The sequence below is a fragment of the Epinephelus fuscoguttatus genome, linkage group LG11, assembly GCF_011397635.1.
Source record: "Epinephelus fuscoguttatus linkage group LG11, E.fuscoguttatus.final_Chr_v1".
Taxonomy (NCBI): domain Eukaryota; kingdom Metazoa; phylum Chordata; class Actinopteri; order Perciformes; family Serranidae; genus Epinephelus; species Epinephelus fuscoguttatus.
In genome coordinates, this window is record NC_064762.1 from 38751349 (window position 1) to 38771075 (window position 19727).

Genomic DNA, 19727 nt, shown 5'->3' on the forward strand with positions numbered 1-19727 from the left:
GACAAGTATGGGTACCACGCAGGGGCGATTCTAGGATCAGAGGTTTAGGGGTGCTGAGCACCCAGAGAGCTGCCTGGCCAGGCAAGATAAATTTTACTGTTTTGTACATTTTAACTCAATTTCATTCCCACATTTGTGAAAGAAAAGCACAACACTTTTTGGGAAAGTCTGTGACTAAACCATCAAATCTGATAAAGGTTATTTAAATGCTGAGTCACATCAAAAGAGGAATGGATTGGAATCATATAAGAAACATATCGTAACCCTAATTTCTGGGGGAAGACAATTCATTTTGATACAGCAGCTCCTCAACATACACATAAACAGTGTGTACAGTACAGACCAAAAGTTTGGACACACCTTCTCATTCAATGCGTTTTCTTTATTTTCATGACTATTTACATTGTAGATTCTCACTGAAGGCATCAAAACTATGAATGAACACATGTGGAGTTATGTACTTAACAAAAAAAGGTGAAATAACTGAAAACATGTTTTATATTCTAGTTTCTTCAAAATAGCCACCCTTTGCTCTGATTACTGCTTTGCACACTCTTGGCATTCTCTCCATGAGCTTCAAGAGGTAGTCACCTGAAATGGTTTCCACTTCACAGGTGTGCCTTATCAGGGTTAATTAGTGGAATTTCTTGCTTTATCAATGCTTTATCACATGAGGACCGACCCAGGAAAGGAAGACCAAGAGTCACCTCTGCTTCTGAGGATAAGTTCATCCGAGTCACCAGCCTCAGAAATCGCAAGTTAACAGCAGCTCAGATCAGAGACCAGATGAATGCCACACAGAGTTCTAGCAGCAGACCCATCTCTAGAACAACTGTTAAGAGGAGACTGTGCGAATCAGGCCTTCATGGTCAAATAGCTGCTAGGAAACCACTGCTAAGGAGAGGCAACAAGCAGAAGAGATTTGTTTGGGCCAAGAAACACAAGGAATGGACATTAGACCAGTGGAAATCTGTGCTTTGGTCTGATGAGTCCAAATTTGAGATCTTTGGTTCCAACCGCCGTGTCTTTGTGAGACGCAGAAAAGGTGAACGGATGGATTCCACATGCCTGGTTCCCACTGTGAAGCATGGAGGAGGAGGTGTGATGGTGTGGGGGTGTTTTGCTGGTGACACTGTTGGGGATTTATTCAAAATTGAAGGCACACTGAACCAGCATGGCTACCACAGCATCCTGCAGCAACATGCCATCCCATCCAGTTTGTGTTTAGTTGGACGATCATTTATTTTTCAACAGGACAATGACCCCAAACACACCTCCAGGCTGTGTAAGGGCTATTTGACCAAGAAGGAGAGTGATGGAGTGCTGCGGCAGATGACCTGGCCTCCACAGTCACCCGACCTGAACCCAATCGAGATGGTTTGGGGTGAGATGGACCGCAGAGTGAAGGCAAAGGGGCCAACAAGTGCTAAACATCTCTGGGAACTCCTTCAAGACTGTTGGAAAACCATTTCAGGTGACTATCTCTTGAAGCTCATGGAGAGAATGCCAAGAGTGTGCAAAGCAGTAATCAGAGCAAAGGGTGGCTATTTTGAAGAAACTAGAATATAAAACATGTTTTCAGTTATTTCACCTTTTTTTGTTAAGTACATAACTCCACATGTGTTCATTCATAGTTTTGATGCCTTCAGTGAGAATCTACAATGTAAACAGTCATGAAAATAAAGAAAACGCATTGAATGAGAAGGTGTGTCCAAACTTTTGGCCTGTACTGTATATTTCTGGAGTAAACCAGCCCCCTATAGTGAGTACCAAAAATACCAAAAATACTAATAAGAATACTAATAAATAAAGTCCTCTCTCTGCTCCTCTCTCTCTCTTTGTAGTGTTAACCAAAAGGCAAATAACCAAACAATGCGTTTTATATCTAATAAGAGATAAACTGATACACTGATGTATTTTTGTTGTTAAAATATTACTTAGTACTCAACCAAGCACTGTATGGTTTTGACACTTTTCTAGCTTGTTAAAAAGGGACATACAGTAAAAAAAAAAAAAAAAATCTTTCAAATTTTAGGGGTGCTGGGATTCAATTTAGGGGTTTCAGGGGGGTTTCAGCACCCTCAAAAATGAGCTAGAAACGCCTATGGTACCACATATCAAAATTTAAGAGCTCTAACAAAAAAAAAACACTGAGTTACACTTGCTCAAACAAAAAGTGTTATAATCATCCCCGGTCTCCCCTATCACATCACTTCCAGCAAACTTCAGGAAGAACAATGAGGGCAAAACAGCATCAACAGTCTGTTTTAACTTAATATTCTCTGATCTAATGCAGCTAAAACAGAATCTGTCAGCACATTCATCTGTAATTCACTACAGAACCTGTTTGTAAACTGTAACCTACCAGTGAAGCGGAATGAAGCCTCTAAAGCCTCATAAAGAATTTTCTTTACTTTCTGAGCCCACTAGATGGCGCACTTGGTTTAAAGAGAGGCTCAAAGAATAGCAATTCAGTGTGCTTTCAACCTTTTGTTGAACAAAAAGCACCATCTGGTGGGCTCAGAAAATAAAGAAAATGTTTCATGAGGCTTCATTAGGCTTCACAAGGCCATCACTAACTTCAACACACATCACTAATCATATACAGTGGCAGCTTCCATAAGGCTCTATGTGAGCCCTTTTGTTTCTATTCAGCCTACACATACAATAAGTTAATACATACATACATACATACATATATACACATATATATATACATATACATATATAAAGCCAACAGACTGAGAAACAGCTTTTTTCCGCGAGCTGTGAACTCACTGAACTGACTGACTGACTGTACCGAACTGCTGCACTGCACTTTACTGTACCATACCATCTATCAACACATCATTTTCTGTACCATACTGCTGATCCAACAGTCGATCTCATCTATTTTTCTTGTTTTTCTTCATCTCGGTTTTAATCTTAATCTTATTTGACTTTAATCCTTATTTAGTTCTTACAACCAAATGTATATTTATATTTATAATAACAATACACAATATTTATTTGTACACTGCACTTTACAGCACTGTTTACATTTAACCACTGTTTGTTGATCTGACCTGTGTGATGCCTAAACAAAATTTCATTGTATCCTGTGTACAATGACAATAAAGCTCCTTATATATACAAACCGTTTTATGAGGATACGTTGATGCAAACACATTGAATGAGACCACTTTGTTGGCATCTTGACACACAGGGTTACAGCTGAAACAGTTGAAACTGGCTCAACTTTTGCTGATACACAATGCAATGTAATCATGTCACCCACCTCAGCTAGTTAAGTAAATGCATGTGCATATTCCTGGTAGATTATTTACCTATATTGTTGTAATGTGAATAGTATAATTCTACTCGTTCCCTGGTGATTGTTCGGACAAAGGATAAAGTGATTGTCACTGTGTAAAAGTTTTAAAATTCAGTCTAATGCAGTTTGTTGGCAGTCAAACTCCTGGACTCATTACTGAAAGTGGTCACCCTGGATCCTATTCTTCTCATCATCTCACCCTGTCAACACACTAATTATACCACCAAGCTGATAATACAGTTCTACTTTTAGAATATCCAGTAACATGCTTAACTAAGATAATGAACGAGGTGAACATCAGCACGCTAAACTGGAACTATGGATTTGTCTTTGAAGATCTCTACAGGGAGGCGTCAAAGAGGTAACCTCAAAGATTAACTCCCCTAATTTTACACATCAAAGTCTGTTTACAGGTGTTGGGTGGTTATTGTTGCAGTGCAATAAAGCCTTTTGTGTCTATAAAGGGAGCTGCAAGAAATCTGATAAAAATTGCTTTAAGCAATGTCAATGCATCAATTTTGACCCTTTTGTCAAACTATGGAAAATGAATCCAGTGCAGAAGTGCCTTAAGTGTATTTTGTCACGGCTTTAAGGTGAAGTTGCAGAACTGAAACTTCTCCCATGTGCCAAACATGTAGAAGAACAACAGTGGATGACATAAAAATGTGAATGGCACCATCCAGAGCCACTGTTTGATTTGTCTATTCTTGGCTACTGCAGCTGGCGCTGTACATCAATAAGATGTCAGAAAGACATTTGACCTGCTCCAAATGTAGATATAAACAGTGCATTCTAAAGTAACGAAAACACATCCATTCTTCTTTTCAGTTGTGTATAAACTGAAGAAAACATGGTTATGAATATTATATACCATGTCTGCCATGAGATGACCCTAAATGCTACATGCTGGACCTTAAAACCTTCAAACTAATGTCGAGCATGGGGTGACTCCCTGGTTGCTAAAAGAAGTCTGACTGAATAGAACTTAATAAGGTTTCTTCTTCAGTACAGCTTGATGTTCATTTTGTAAATTATGGTCTCATTTAGAGTAAAATAGATGATTAAATGGGATGCTTTAGGGTGTGGCTACCTTGGATTGACAAGTTGTTACCACGCCAAATATGGTAGTTTCTGGTTTCAAAAAACCAACAAAGTGACGTCTGAAATGCTGAACTTAAAGGGCCAGTGTGTAAAATGGGTTGAAAACAGTGACACAGTGGTCAAATTCTAGATTGCAGGGCTCACTCGCTCACCCCTCCCATCAGGTAAATGACGACGGCCTCGTAGGGACAAAAAGCCTTGCGTAGACACGAGTTTTTCAGGAGTAGGTCTATCTAGCGACAAGGTGAATGTTTATTTAGAAATCTAAACCATGTTACGATATTGTAATGAATCCCTCATGAGCAGGAGACCAGAGGAGCGTTCGGGAAAAAGGCCAGTTTATTTGAGCACTCCAAAAACTCCAGTAACACTCCAGGGGGTAAAAGACTCCGTCCCAAACTCTGACTCTTCTAGCGTAACACACACACTCCATACACACATACTCGTTTACAGTACTTAGTGGGTACCCCCTCCCCTCTCTGCTCCAGCCCGCACACTGACTGACAGCGTAGCCGGTAAACAGAGCTCAGCTGTTTATTTAGCCTAGCAATATCTCCGGACTATAGTAGCTGCAATGGACGACTTTGAACGCCATTTTGAAGAGTTTCTTGTGGCGGACACAGACCCAGAGCCATACCTGTTTGAGCCGGAGCATACAGATGAGGAACTCCATGTGTTTGATGCTGAGCGGGCGAGAAGAGAGGCTGAATGCACAGAATGGGATTCGGTGCTACTGCTACCATCGTTGGGGAGATATATCATCAGGAGGAAAAGCGCCGCAGAGAGTGCATCACAAGGAGTGAAGTTGCGTCTTCTTTTCCTTGCAGATGACGGTTCGGGTTCATTCTCTCCTGTTGCGTGGTAAGTGTGGTCCATTCACAAACTTTATGACTAAAAAAACTCTATCGACGAACTACTAACACTCTCTGCTGTTTCCTCCTCCTTCTTCCTTCCTTCCGCTGTCTTCATTGGTTTATTTATACACGCGAAACGTGTTCTCTGGCTGGCTGGATTGTCCACTCGGTCTGCCTTACAGACATGGTGGCGCAAGATGGCGACCTCTCTAAAGCAAGGTCCTTGCTATATACATATATATATATATAAAAACATAATTATAAGGCTACGAATTTTAATTTATAGTGATTATACACTTAAATAAACATATTAATGGGTAGAATATTTAGATTCAGATCCAGATTTGACAATAAACCATGCCAAATATTACACACTGGCCCTTTAAGGCTTCAAAACAGGAGTCTACAAACCAGTGGGTGAGGCCAGCTCATACTTTGTTTATTTGGTCCAAAAAAAAAAAAAAAAAAAGAACCATTTTGGTGATCAGTTTGTTTGTTTGTCATCACAGGGCCAAAAATTTAACTTGAATGCAAAAGCTGTCAAAATGTAAAATATATTGAACACATTTATGCTCCACAGAAGGAAACATCATTTCCAGTGTGGACACTCCATTAGTTTTCATCCAGCGGTACTCTCAGGTCAAATTGTAAACTTTTTATACAAGATATCTAAAACTAATTTAGGCTTTCAGTTGTAAGATGGACATGTACTTAGACCATACACCAAAACTCTTCCTGTATCATGTCAAATAGCTAGGCCCTGATGTCACTCTGTAACACCTTTCAGATTCACCTCATGTCTGACTCTTCTTTGTTCCTACTTAATTTCGTTGGTTCCACTCCAGTGACTCACTGTAGATTAAATTCAGATGAGCCACAGGAACCTCTGTGTTCCACACTCTTGACTTTAAAGCAGACCTGCTTCATAAATAAAAGCTTCACACTGCATGAATATGAACAGTTGTTAATCTTTTCTTTTTTTCAAGCAAAACATACATAAATATATTTACTAGATAGCAGGCAGATGTTTTTATACAGAATGTGTTTAGTGCATACAGGCAGTGCCCTCCTCATGTTTCCTAGTCTGCCCCTAGCTGACCTCAGAAATAAGATGCCTCTCCTTTGTTAATTGAAAAATTGACATGCAAGTGTAAATTATGATAGATAATGTTAATACAGAAAAAAATATGTGGAAAAAAAACATTTCTTGGGGTGATAGAAGATCACAAAATCAGCTGGAAACCTCAAACAAGTCACATTCAATCAAAGCTGGCAAGGAGCATTGCAGTTATGGGACCATATATCATCTGCTGCTCACTCATTTTACTGTATCTTAATTACTGTGTGGAGGCCTGGGGTAAAACCTATAAAAGCAATTTCTATACATTACACATATTACAAAAATATACGGAACGTTGGATATAGAGAGCACAAGTCACATGCATTAAAATTAGGGGATTGGGGATGGTTAAATTTAATTTTTTTAATTTAATTTTAATTTTATATACTTTATTAATCCCCCTGTGGGGAAATCAATTTTTTCACTCCGCTGTCATTAACACACAGGTCCGAAATATACACACATGCGGCCTCCCCGGTCGACAACGGCCTGTATGAGGAGCGAGCTGCGGCTAAATTGAACATCCCGTGGCCAGCAGCCCAGGACACGGAAGGAAAAGAGAGGGACCTGTACGATGGTAAACGTCTCCCTCCGGCCCATCCTCCGGCCAAACAGCTGCTTCCAGCTATCCTGGCCTGCATGAAAGAAATGAGCCGTTTTTGTCTAGCCCATACAAGAGCAAGCTAGCCACACAGGGCTATTCCAAGCTGGCACGGCATGGGTGACCTGGGGCTGGCTGAACCCCCAGTGGTGGAGCCTTCGGTGGCTTACCACCTTCACCCGAACCGCCGGGCCATCCCAGCGTCCTCCCACATCCCCTTACCTGGTAAAGGTGAGCGCACAGCCGTGGGTATTTATCAGAGGATGTATAAATACGCGGCTCAGTCTGTTTGCTCTCCGAACGCTGTCACACTGCTGTCGGCTTATCAGGCTGAGATTTTGGAGGAAATGGATCAGCTGCTGGACTCAGGACTCCCAAATCCGGCACTTTGGAACGAAATATGTGTGGTTAATGATCTCCTCCTGCGCTCCTCTCGGGGAGCGGTGCAGGGCAGCGGCCGCATCATGGGCCTAGCGGTGTCAGGAGAGAGAGCTCTCTGGCTGAACCTGTCTGGGCTGGAGGATGCACAAAAAGCGAAGGTGATGGACGCTCCCTACGACCCCACCAAGTGTTTCTTTGGCCCGGCTCTGCAGAAGATGAGGGAGACGAGCACCCTCAGAAAGCAGGAGGGTGAGGCTTTCGACCTGTGTTTCCCTCTTAAGCAGGCGCCGCGACCCACGGCGTGCTCAGGCAGAGGGAGGCAGCCCGAGGCCAAGGCAGCGCACAGACCCACGTCTGGCCGTAGCGAAGAGGGTGCTATTGCCCCTCTAGAGCACAGAGAGGCTCCGTAGGACCTCTCGCTACACAGGAGGGAAACTGGCGCGCATGTGCAGTTCACCCTTGGGTACTGTCAACTGTCACTCGGGGATACAGACTACAGTTTGCTATGAAACCACCGAGATTCAACAGTGTTTTAGAGTCAGTGGTGGAGGGGGAAACTGCACATGTTACAGAAGGAGATCACATCTCTTTTAACCAAGAGAGCAATCCCGAGAGAGTGGTCCCGAGAGAGGAGAGTCAGCAGGGTTTCTACTTGCGGTACTTCCTCATTCCAAAAAAGGGGACCGCTGCACTCCGCCCTATTTTGGATCTTCGGGTATTAAACAGTCACTTGAGAAAATACACGTTTAGAATGTTAACACACAAGGTGCTGTGTCAGTCTATCCGCCCAACCGATTGGTTTCTGACGATAGATTTGGCGGACGCATATTTTCATATAGACATCCTCCCTGCACACAGGAAATATCTCAGGTTTGCGCATCAGGGCATAACCTACGTAACCTAGTTCTTCCGTTTGGGCTGTCATTAGCCCCTCAGGTGTTCAGCAAGTGTGTGGAAGCAGCGTTGTCTCCGTTAAGAGACAGCGGCATCAGGATTTTTTCGTACATAGAGGATTACCTGATATGCTCTTGTTCACAAGAACAAGTACACAGAGATGCAGAGACGGTGACGTCACATCTCATGAGCCTGGGCTTCAGAATAAACTGGTCCAAAAGCCGATTGCAACCCGCACAATGCACTGTTTATCTGGGTCTCAACATAAACTCCCTCTCGTATTGTGTCACTCTCTCACAGGAGAGGATACAAGCATTCACTCAGTGTTTAGCCCGTCTCCAGCTCGGCGCGGCTGTGCCATTCAGAGTCTGCCTGCGGCTCCTGGGTTTGATGACTTCAGTCATATCGGTAGTGAGACTGGGCCTCCTGATGATGAGGGATGTGCAGAGATGGGTGGCGTCATTAAAACTGTGCCCCCACCGTCACCTCTGCCGTTTGGTGACGGTTTCACCAGAGGGCATGGCGGCTCTCCGTCAGTGGCAGAACCCAGAGATTTTCTCTCAGGGACCGCGCCTGGGGACAGTAGCGTCAAGGGTTGTCATGGACGCGTCACTGACAGGATGGGGAGCGACCTTCGAGGGCAGAGCTGTGAACGGCATCTGGTCATTGGAGCTGACCCATGCTCACATAAACTATTTGGGGTTAATGGCAGTATTTCTAGCACTGAAACATTTTTTGCCGCTCCTCAGGGACAAACAAGCACAGATTGGCTCGCAAGATTATTCTGTGGAGCAGCTCTCGGCTCGGGTCGCTGCGGGCAACGCACGTAGTGGGAGTGCTGAACAGAGGAAATACTCTGTTTGGGGAGTTGAAACTTCATCCCCAGTTTTTGCTCAGGTGTTTCAGAGATACTGCCGGGCTGCCATAGATCTGTTCGCATCGCAGGAAAACGCACAGTGTCCTCTGTATTTCTCCCTGGCAGACGCAAATGCACCATTGGGTGTGGATGCATTAGCTCACCCGTGGCCAGAAGTCCTATTGTACACGTTCCCTCCCCTCAGCCTGATCTCCCCCACTCTAGCCAGAGTGAGGGAGCAGGGTTTGTCACTGATCCAGATAGCACCACGGTGGCCATCCAGACACTGGGTGGCGGAGATAGTGCAGGCCCCTCCCGCCGCACAGGGACCTCTTGTCCCAGGCCGGGGGGAAGATTTATCATCCCCAACCTGAACCGGTGGCACTCTAGGCCTGGCTCATGGAAGGCTGAATCTGGATGCAGTCGGACTGCCCCCAAGTGTGATCAACACTATTCAGTGTGCAAGGGCCTCTTCCACCCGCTCTCTATACAACGGTAAATGGCGGGTATTTGAGAAGTGGTGCGAGGAGAGGCAGATTGTCTCCTTTCAATGCTCAGTGAGGGATATCCTCTGTTTTCTTCAGGAGGTGTTGGACAGAGGGAAAGCCTTTTCCACAATTAAGGTTTACTTGGCGGCTATCTCAGCGTGCCATTTGGGCTTGGGTGATAAAACACCGGGCCAACACCCGTTTGTGGGCAGCTTTATGAGGGGGGTGCGCCGCAAACACCCTGTTTCTAGGCCCCTGGTGCTGTTATGGGATTTGTCAGTGGTGTTAGATGCCCTTTCTCGACATCCATTTGAACCTTTGGAAGGTGTGGGATTGAAGTTCCTCTCACTCAAAACTGCGGTGCTCTTAGCTTTGACGACAGCAAAGCGAGTGAGTGATCTACAGGCACTGTTGACACGCTCAGCCTGTATGCAGTTTGCCCCAGGGGGATCTAAGGTGTGTTTAAGGCCTAACCCGGCCTTTGTACCTAAAGTAGTGGAGTCTGCGTACAGATGCCCCACGGTGGTACTGGGGGCTTTTCACCCTCTCCCGTTTGAGACAGCGGAGGATCGCAGACCGAATACTTTATGCCCGGTGCGGGCATTACGTCTGTATGTGGATAGGACAGCAGGGTTCCGGAGGAGTGACCAGCTGTTCGTGTCCTGGGCGACGCCCCACAAGGGGAAACCACTGTCCCACCAGAGGTTATCCCACTGGATTTTGGAGGCCATAGAGCTGGCTTACAGATGCAGGGGCCTGCAGCCTCCTGCAGGGTTAAAAGCTCACTTCACCAGAGGCATGGCTACGTCATGGGCTCTGTTTAAAGGGGTCAGAGTTGAGGACATTTGTGCTGCGGCAAGTTGGGCCACACCACACACATTTGTGAGATTTTACAGGCTGGACATTTCTGACACGTCCCTAGCCCATGTGGTGCTGGGGACGGGGGCTTTGTCAGAAAAAGAACGTTGGGTTACTTAACGTAATCCCTGGTTCTTTGATAACAGAGTGAGGTGTTTCACCAACATTTCCCTCCTTGCATTGAAGAAACCGGTATAGAATGACCTGGTCGGGGGGGGTCGGCTGTGATATATAGAGGGGGCGGGGCCTCCCACGAGTCGACCTGTCTGTCAAGACAGACATTGTGTCATTGGAGCTTCCGTAATGGTCACGCCGAGAGCGATTCCCATAGTGAAACACCTCACTCTGTTATCAAAGATCCAGGGATTACATTAAGTAACCCAACGTTAGATGGGGAGTTAAAAGGAAGCACTACCATAGAGCACTTTAAAAAGAAGTACAGACACAGAATGTTTAGGAGATATGCAGACGAAGAGGGGTTATGCTGATGGGTTTGTTTACTTAGCTCTGGGGGCTAATTGGGATGTAAATGAAGTTGAGATGGGGTTTGTTAGTTCATAAGTCATTATTAAGAATGGCTTTTGGTTTACCATCATCAAGCTTAAAAGAACAGAACAGTACTAATGACTTTTTTTTTTTTTTTTTTTTAAAGATAATTAGTTCCCATGCTGATGTTTGACTGAAGACTATCTTACATCATTGTGTTCTGTTTTAATAACATTGTTTTGTATTAACAGTGGCAGTGTTTTTCTTTTCAGTATAAGGGGGTATGGTCACACATGAGTTAAATTAACACTGGTGAGTTCAGCCTTGTTGAACTTTGACCCTTGAAGTCGCAGCTTCAACCAATCACAGAGTATGTGTACAGGAGATGCAGAGATTGATTGTTGACTGGCCATTAAAATACAAACTGCCCCACATGACAGATGCTGCCTCGCTGGTAGTGAGTCGGTAGACATGTATGGAACATAAGAAAATGGAAACATCACATTTGGCAATATTCATTAGCTAACCCTAACCTCTGCCCATTGGTCCGACAGCTCATTGGTCCGACATCCCATTGTTCTGACCATATTAAACCCATTGTTCCGAAGTCCCGTTGTTCCGAAATCATCATGATGCCCTGTGGTTAAGGTCTGGTTAGGTTTAGGCACAAAAACCACTTGGTTAGGGTCAGGAAAAGATCATGGTGTGGGTTAAAATGTAAAAGAAAGTGACAAACCAGTAGCCTACTTTTGTTGCGTTGCTGATCCTCTCTGGTACACAAATACAGTATAGCCTAGTATAATCACATGTTGGAACAACGGGACGTCGGACTAATGAGAGGTTGGAACAATGAGAGGTTGGAACAATGCTACAGCACCAACATTAGCTAGCAAGCTAGCTTTCTTTGTGTGCACACTGATCATGAAAAGCGCCTCAGCAGTTGTTAGTCACTCACCTGCATTCTCTGTCATGTGTGATCGTGCCCTAATGCGGTTGAAAATGTTCGGAAACCATTTATGCACATATGTCTCACTTTCTAAAAAGCCATTAAGTCAGCAGTTAGTTATCAGCAGCTGTGCGGAACTTTTTACCATTTATAAAACTGTCTCTAGTTCATATCACCCCCTCTTGAAGATCTGCATATTTATTTGAATCCAACAGCAACAAAAAAACCTTTCTCTAAATGGCTATTTAGCGTAGCCTCGTCAGTAAGTCAGCAAACCAGAATACGGCACCCGAGGCGGCAGTGATTCTGCTTGCCCACAGCGGCCCACAGCCATTAAACCGCAGAAGGAGAAGGAGCCGTGTTTACAGAGAGTGTAAGTAAGTAAGCGGTACGCAACGGGCACTGCTGAACACATAACACATAACATTTTTACCAGAGATGTATCTATGAGGACTTGGTTATACTTTTGATGTCATGGCGGATAACGAAGGAGCACCATCTAAAAGAAAAGCAACACAAGAAGGCTAAACGGGACAGTGATAGGGCTTGTGTAAACCTCGGTCAGGCATTCACCAAGTGGAGAAAGCTGAGAGATTTGAAAGGTTTTAAAACTGATCCTGAGTTGGCCCTTTTCCTAATTGACAGGTATGTAAGTTTTGTTTTTATTTAGAGAATATAACGCAACTTGTTAGACATTTTTTCACTTCAATATATGATGACATGGAAGTTATAAGCAAGCTAAATGTAACGTTAGCTGATGTGAACCACTTTTGTCTAGTAACATTACAACAAACGGCACAAAATTCTGTGACTGTGACCATGAACTCAAATATACAGCAGGCAGTTGTCCTCAGTTTATAAGAAATTCAGAGCTACACCAGAACATTTATGAACAGGTCTTACTTTACTACTAACTTGTGTAACTTTAGCATGTTAGCATGTTTCCACTAATTACTTGGACTGACCTAATGTTAGTAGTGTTAGCTTTGCAAGCGAAGGCTGCAGGTAACAGCTTTGCTGTGTTAGAATTAGATCAGAACAGAAAGACGACAGGAGAATTTACTAAGTAATTTTGCTGTTTCCACTAATTACTTGGACTGACCTGACGTTAGTTAATCCTCTCGCTCTCCAAAACAAATGCATGCAGTAATTGCCAGTTGCAGTCGAGATTTTACGACACCAGGCTGTGGGTGTCATACCGCTTCGACCCAAGGTGCGCTATAATCAACGAAAATGGAAAGTTCCGCACAGCTGCTTTGATATAAGTCATAAATAAAGGGTCTTGAGTTTCTCATTTTCTAATAAGCTATCAACAAAAGTCAGTCAACTCCAATTTTAAATATATTTATATATTTATAAATGAAATTTGGTCCAGATTTCATGCAGCCGTTTTTGTGTAACTGCTTTTGTAGTCACCTTCAGAGCTGAGTGAAGCACCCTTCATCAAGGTGTACAGGATAAAAACAGCAGCAAGCTTTGGGATAAACTTACCTCTCTGCAGCAGAAAGAGGAACTGTGGTAACTTCTGGTAACCATGGAAAAAAATAAAGCTTAATCCAAAACTTAGTCCTAAGCTTCTTTGGTAGGTTTTGTTTGTTTGTTTGTTTGTTTGTTTGTTTGTTTGTTTTTAAAACATCTTTTGGCTTTTCACTGATGTTTATCAGCTGCTTGGTTTTGTAACAGTTGTTGTAAATGTACAGCACGATAATAAAATGACCACGACTTTTTTCTAGAGACTAGAGAAGGATATATTTGATCATTTATACAATGTAACCTTTAAGATGTTAACTTCTGCATGACAATAGGCCTGTAAATGTTGTCTTAATTTGAGCAGGTTACTTTTGGAAGAGTGGTCGTTGAACTTTATTTGTATAGATCATCTTCCATGAAGAACACAGTACAGAGTTGTGCATGGTCAGTAAGTCAGCAGTGGTGCAGGTTCACTTGGTTTTATAACTCACTTCCACTCCTTTGAGTAATATAAGAGTTCTTGAACGGGAAGTGGGTACCTTACTGTTTCCTGTACTGTGAAAACAGAGGCTTAAAAAATTGAGATCAAATGGTAAAACAAGGCGGTGTTGATCAAATATAAACCAAGATTCTATAACTGCATTGCATTGCCAATTTCTCACCTAAAATGTTTTCAGAAACATGTTTTAATGTACTATTTACTTGTAATACGAAATTGTTTGTTTCAAGCCAGCCATATAGTTTTTGGACGAGCCAACACTCATTGTTTTGTCATTGTTACTGGTCTGCTGAAGCACAGTGTAATTTGGTAGTTGGAGGTTTTCTATCTCTTGAGCAAAAGCAAATACCACAGTCCCGTTGTCTGTTTTCTCTGGTTGTGTAGCACCAATTTAAAACCATTTGCATCTTTCTTCTGCATAGTGTAGTTTCATGAAAAGACCATCTTTCCAGCAGTGACATAAGTCACTGTCAGTTGTGCAACCTCTGTATAAGAAGCCCTTTTACACCTTTATCTGTGTGTCCTGGTCACTATTTGAACAGCAATTTTGGTCTAATTCTCCAAGGAATAGCAGTGCATTAAGTGCTTTGTTTTCTTTGCCCACAGATTCCAGTGATGACAGGTGCCTTCATGGACTCGTCTCTCAACGATGACTACAGCACAGATCACTCTCTGTTCAACTCGTCCGCCAGCGTCCACGCTGCCTCCATGGTAGCTCACAGTCAGCCTGAGGAGTCCCAGTCCATGTCCGGGGACGCCATTTGGCTCTGGATTGCCATCACCGCCACCATTGGGAACATTGTAGTTGTGGGTGTCGTGTATGCATTCACATTCTGAGAGTAACTATCTGAGCCAGGATGTTTGAGAGAACACCAGATATAGTTTATAATTAGCTATGAACAGCGGTGGGCTGCACTTTCTGTCGAGAGGACTGACTCATGACTCATCAGATGGAATTTCATTTAGTCACTAAAGGATATATCAGCAAAATTACCCAGCAGTCATCAGCTGCAAAGCACCAGAGTCATAATGAACTTCTGCCAGTGAAGTCGTTGTGAGGGTAAAGCCCTGTGAAGCAAATTGTGATTTGTGATATTGGACTTTATAAATAAAATTGAATTGAATTGAATTGAAGTGTGGAAGAGTGGGAATAGTGGTAATAGTGGACACAATATACAAATGTCTTCTTTCTTCAATGTGTTTTGTGCTTCAAAGTATTTTTTTTCTTTAATGTCATATGTATATGTATAATTGCTTGCAGTATATCGTTCTTTGCAGGTACAGGGTATATGGAGAAATGTCATACTGCATGACACTTCAGGGTAGAGTTTGTGTTTGTGTGGGTGCTGGCTGTGTAACACTTTGGCACACTACCTAGCACAAGACTCTATCAAAGATATGTTGTGAAAATTTTCTGTTCAGTTATTTCATTAGAAAAACCTTTTTTGTGAAAGAACAGATTTAAACTTTTCATAGCCTCTTTTAGGTCTTTGACTGTGATATTATGTTATGTTTTCACTGTTAACCCTGTCTGCAAGTACAGTTTCATACACAATAATACACTCATATGAACCGTAGACAAAATTAGACAAACCATAGACTTTTAGAGGGTGAAACTGTCAATCTTTTTTTATTTTAATGTGGCCAATCAGAGGCTTACAGTACTCTGAAAGCCATGCCCCCTGGGGGAGGGGAAACATATGCAGCTGAGTGCAGGGCACCATTTCTGATTATTTGGTACTTTAACTTTGCAGAGCTGGCAGTGAAAGCAAACAATGTACAGGCACTACTAAATTCTCTATTTAATTCCAAGACTTTTACTTTTTTGGATTTGGCACCCAAAGCTAACCAGCTAGGGAGACTCCAGACTAGTAAAAAGGTGCCAGGCAGGAGGCCTAGATGTATTATGCACATTTTAGTTGTTAAAAATATTAAATCATTTATTCGGCATAAAGGCTTCACATTTTTCTTTACATTAGCCACAAGGAACTACTGGAGAGGAGCTGAAGAGGCACACGAGGCTGCGGAGCCACAGGTTGCCTACCCCCTGGTTTAAGCTAATGAAGATCAAAACCAGGCCTTGCAAAGCTTGGTTAGCTTCAACCTCTAAAGTTTGTATGGCCGAATTAGCAAAATGTTTGCTGCCCACAATATACACTGTTGGGATTCACGGGACCACAGATGATTTATCATTTGGTAAAATCATCACTGATTTCAAGGCTTTTTCCTCTGCATGCTCTTTATCTTCAAACAAGAGAGCTAAGTGGCACCCATCTCCACAGGAGGTCTCACCTCACACCTCAGTGAGACTCAAGTCCCATGTTACGACCTCCATACAAACACAGAAATCATGGCTCCATAGGGGCGGGAGGCTGCAACATATAAAAGAGGACGCCACACCAAAAGTAACAGTTTACCCACAAGCTTTATTTTTGTAACCCAAAATATTAACCAAAACACAAACAACTAAGGGAGAAACAAAAGGGACTGGAGACCCCGGCCAAAAAGAACAAAAGGAGGGAAGACGCTGAGCCGACCATGCAGTGGGCTGTCACTCCCAGCGTCTCCCCCTAAACTACCTGAAAAGGAACTAAACCTAGAATAAACAAAAAGACAAATAAAGTAACTACCGGTAATCTCCAGCCCAAACTAAAACAACAAACTGACACAACATAACCCCAGCTCCTAAATGAGCATGGGGGAAAAACCTGCTTGGGGAAAGAGAACAAAGGAGGAAAAGGGGGAAAAACTCCTCACCACCTGTGCTGGTGTCTGTGCCGTGTGCCGAGCCCTGTCTCTACTCTCCCTGTCCCTCTTATCCCCTGCTCCTCTCTCTACCTGAGTGCTTATTGCACTCAGGTGCGCAGCAGGCAGAGGGAGGAGGGAGACAAGCCTGACAGGAGAGAGAGACAGCACAGGCTGCTTCACGTAACATCCCAAAACTTGATTGGGCAAGACCTTTTACAGTGACATGTGACTCTGTGATGTCACAGGCATCGGTACAAGGTCTGCTCCCTCCAAGCTTTCTTTCTTTTCTTGCTCCAGCTGTTGTACAGCTAACACCTATCTCTGGTTGGGCCTGGAACAGTCCAGAGGCCTAGTCCCAGGCTCCATAGCCCAAACCACTAAAGGGAGGGCAACCGATCACAGACTCTGTTGCAAACACAAGGTTTGCAACCAGCTTTCCAGCAACAAGGAACTAAGTGAGTTAGCACCCAGCGTCTAACTCTGCAAGGACCCTGACCAGCTTCCTCAGATCAGAACCTTTGGAACAAAGGACACAACAAAGACTGCAGCTGAAACCACACCTTCCCAGCCTTCTTCTGCCGGCTAACAGCAATACACCACCAAGTGACTCTTTCTTCCATCCATTCAAGGATCGGTAATGTAACAACTGGGCATAGCTTATCACAGCTTTACAGGCTAAGCAAGACTATTGAACTTGTTGTACGTGATTTGATGCTGTTTACCGACTTATTGTTGGGATAGATTGCAATGAGGTCATTGATTAGTTGGCTTCGCCAATGCTAGGTGTTTAGTTTGCTAATACTGTTCACAGACAGATTCTTGCATGCAACTAAACAATCTCACTCACTCACTCACTCACTCACTCACACACACACACACACACACACACACACACACACACCAAGTTTGTATATAGTTAGTTAGAATTTGTGTGTTTTGGTTTGCTTTGCTAGTTTGTGAATAAATAGAATTCTTTGGAATCATGCCTGCTGTCTGTTTAATGTTGCACAAGAGTGAATTAATAGTCAACCTCTGCCGCGTCAAGAACTCCGAAATCCTTCAGGCGTTACTGTTAATTTTGGTTGTCATTAATTTAATTATTAATCAAACTCCAAATTAATAGTTTAGCCTATTTTATGAGACTGATATCTTTAACTGGCTATCATTTTTCCCTTTACAGGAATGGTGCCCCACGAGGTGATTTAATGTTAATTAAGTCACATTATATACATAATTATTAATTATTAATAATAATTATTAATTATTTCTGATAGCCAATTTAACCCCAATATATTTGGTGCCACCGTATGAGGTAAATATATGTTGATTCCCAACAATACTAGGGATCCCACAGGTTTCCCATTCTCCCTGCTTATTCCTCATGTCTGTGTCCACTTTTAAGATAAGATACACCTTTATTGATCCCATAATTGAGAAATTCCGGTGTTACAGCAGTCAAGGAAAAAGAGTCAGATTAAAGATTTCAAAATTAGACTTAAAAAACTTAAATAATTAGGCATGCAAATAAGTACAAAAATCCAAGAGTCAGTGGTAAATAACATTAACAATAATAATTAATAATGAAAATAATAGGAAGTGGATAATAATGAGCAGCAGTGAATGAGAATGAGCAGTGGATAAAGGGAGCACATCTAGTGCAAGTGATTGTATGTGCAAAACAGCAGACAGCTGTAGTGTCAATAAAGTGTCAAAGTGTCCATGGTGCAGTCTACTGTGAGCAGTGCTGGTTATGGAGCCTGAGCAGCAGGCAGGAAGGACCTGCGATAGCGTTCCTTCACACACTTTGGGTGAATCAGTCTATTGCTAAAGGAGTTCTCCAGAGCTTTTATCTCCTCCTGCAGAGGATGGGAGTCATTAGTCCTCAGAGATGACAGCTTGGTTGTCATCCTCCTTTCTCCCACCACCTGCACAGAGTTCAGAGAGCATCCCATGAAAGAGCTGGCCTTCTTGATCAGCTTGTCCAGTCTCTTCCTATCTGCAGCCGAGACACTGCTGCCCCAGCAGACTACTCCGTAAAAGATGGCTGATGCCACCACAGTGTCAAAGAAGGTCTTCAGGAGCGCCCCCTGCACTCCAAAAGACCTGAGCCGCCTCAGCAGGTAGAGTCTGCTTTGGCCTTTCCTGTACAGTGCTGTTATGTGATTAGTTCAGTCCAGTTTATTGTTAAGATGAACACCCAGGTACTTGTAAGATGTCACCATCTCAATGTCCTTTCCCTGGATGTTCACCGGTGTTGGGGGGAGGAGTCGGCGCCTGCGGAAATCCACCATCAGCTCTTTGATTTTCCCCGCATTGATCTGAAGGTGGTTCCTCAGGCACCAGTCCACAAAGTCCTGGTTCAGTTCTCTGTACTCCCTGTCGTTCCCATCTGTGTTGAGGCCGACTATGGCAGACTCTTCAGAGAACTTCTGCAGATGACAGGTGGGGGTGTCGTATGAAAAGTCTGCAGTGTAGAGGGTGAAGAGGAACGGCGCCAGCACCATCCCCTGCGGGGCCCCCGTACTGCAGACAACCAAGTCCGACACACAATCCTAGGTCCTGACATACTGCGGCCGGTCCGTGAGGTAGTCCAGGATCCAGGATGTGAGATGATTAGCCACCCCTATGTGCTCCAGTTTGTCCCTCAGAAGCGCAGGCTGTATGGTGTTGAAAGCGCTGGAGAAATCAAAGAACATGATTCTCACAGAGCTTCCAGGCTTCTCCAGGTGAGAAAGAGCTCTATGCAGGAGGAAGATGACAGCGTCGTCAACCCCAGTGCCAGGCTGGTAGGCAAACTGCAGCAGGTCCATTGAAGGGCCTACTGCGGGGCGGAGACGAGACAGGACCAGGCGCTCCAGAGTCTTCATGAGGTGCGATGTTAATGCCACCGGTCTGAAGCTGCTGAAGTTCTTGGGGTGCAGAGTCTTGGGCACAGGTACCACGCAAGATGTCTTCCACAGCTGTGGTACTCTCCCCAGCCTCAGGCTCAGGTTGAAGATGGTTTCAACTATCCCGCACAGTTGGTCTGCGCAGGACTTCAGGAGCCTGGAGCTGATGCCGTCTGGACCCGCAGCCTTCCTCGTCTTTATCCTCCTCAGCTGATCTCGCACCT

At 43.7% G+C, this 19727-nt stretch overlaps 1 protein-coding gene across 1 annotated transcript in view; it reads left to right on the forward strand.

Annotated features, from left to right (window-relative positions):
- The window catches only part of LOC125897426 (uncharacterized protein C14orf132-like), a 61609-nt gene extending 46905 nt beyond the window's left edge, over positions 1-14704 (forward strand). Inside the window, exon 2 of the mRNA XM_049590764.1 lies at positions 14474-14704. Within this exon, the coding sequence (XP_049446721.1) occupies positions 14474-14704 (231 nt within the window). The remainder of the gene's footprint in view (positions 1-14473) is intronic.
- Positions 14705-19727: the final 5023 nt, after the last annotated feature.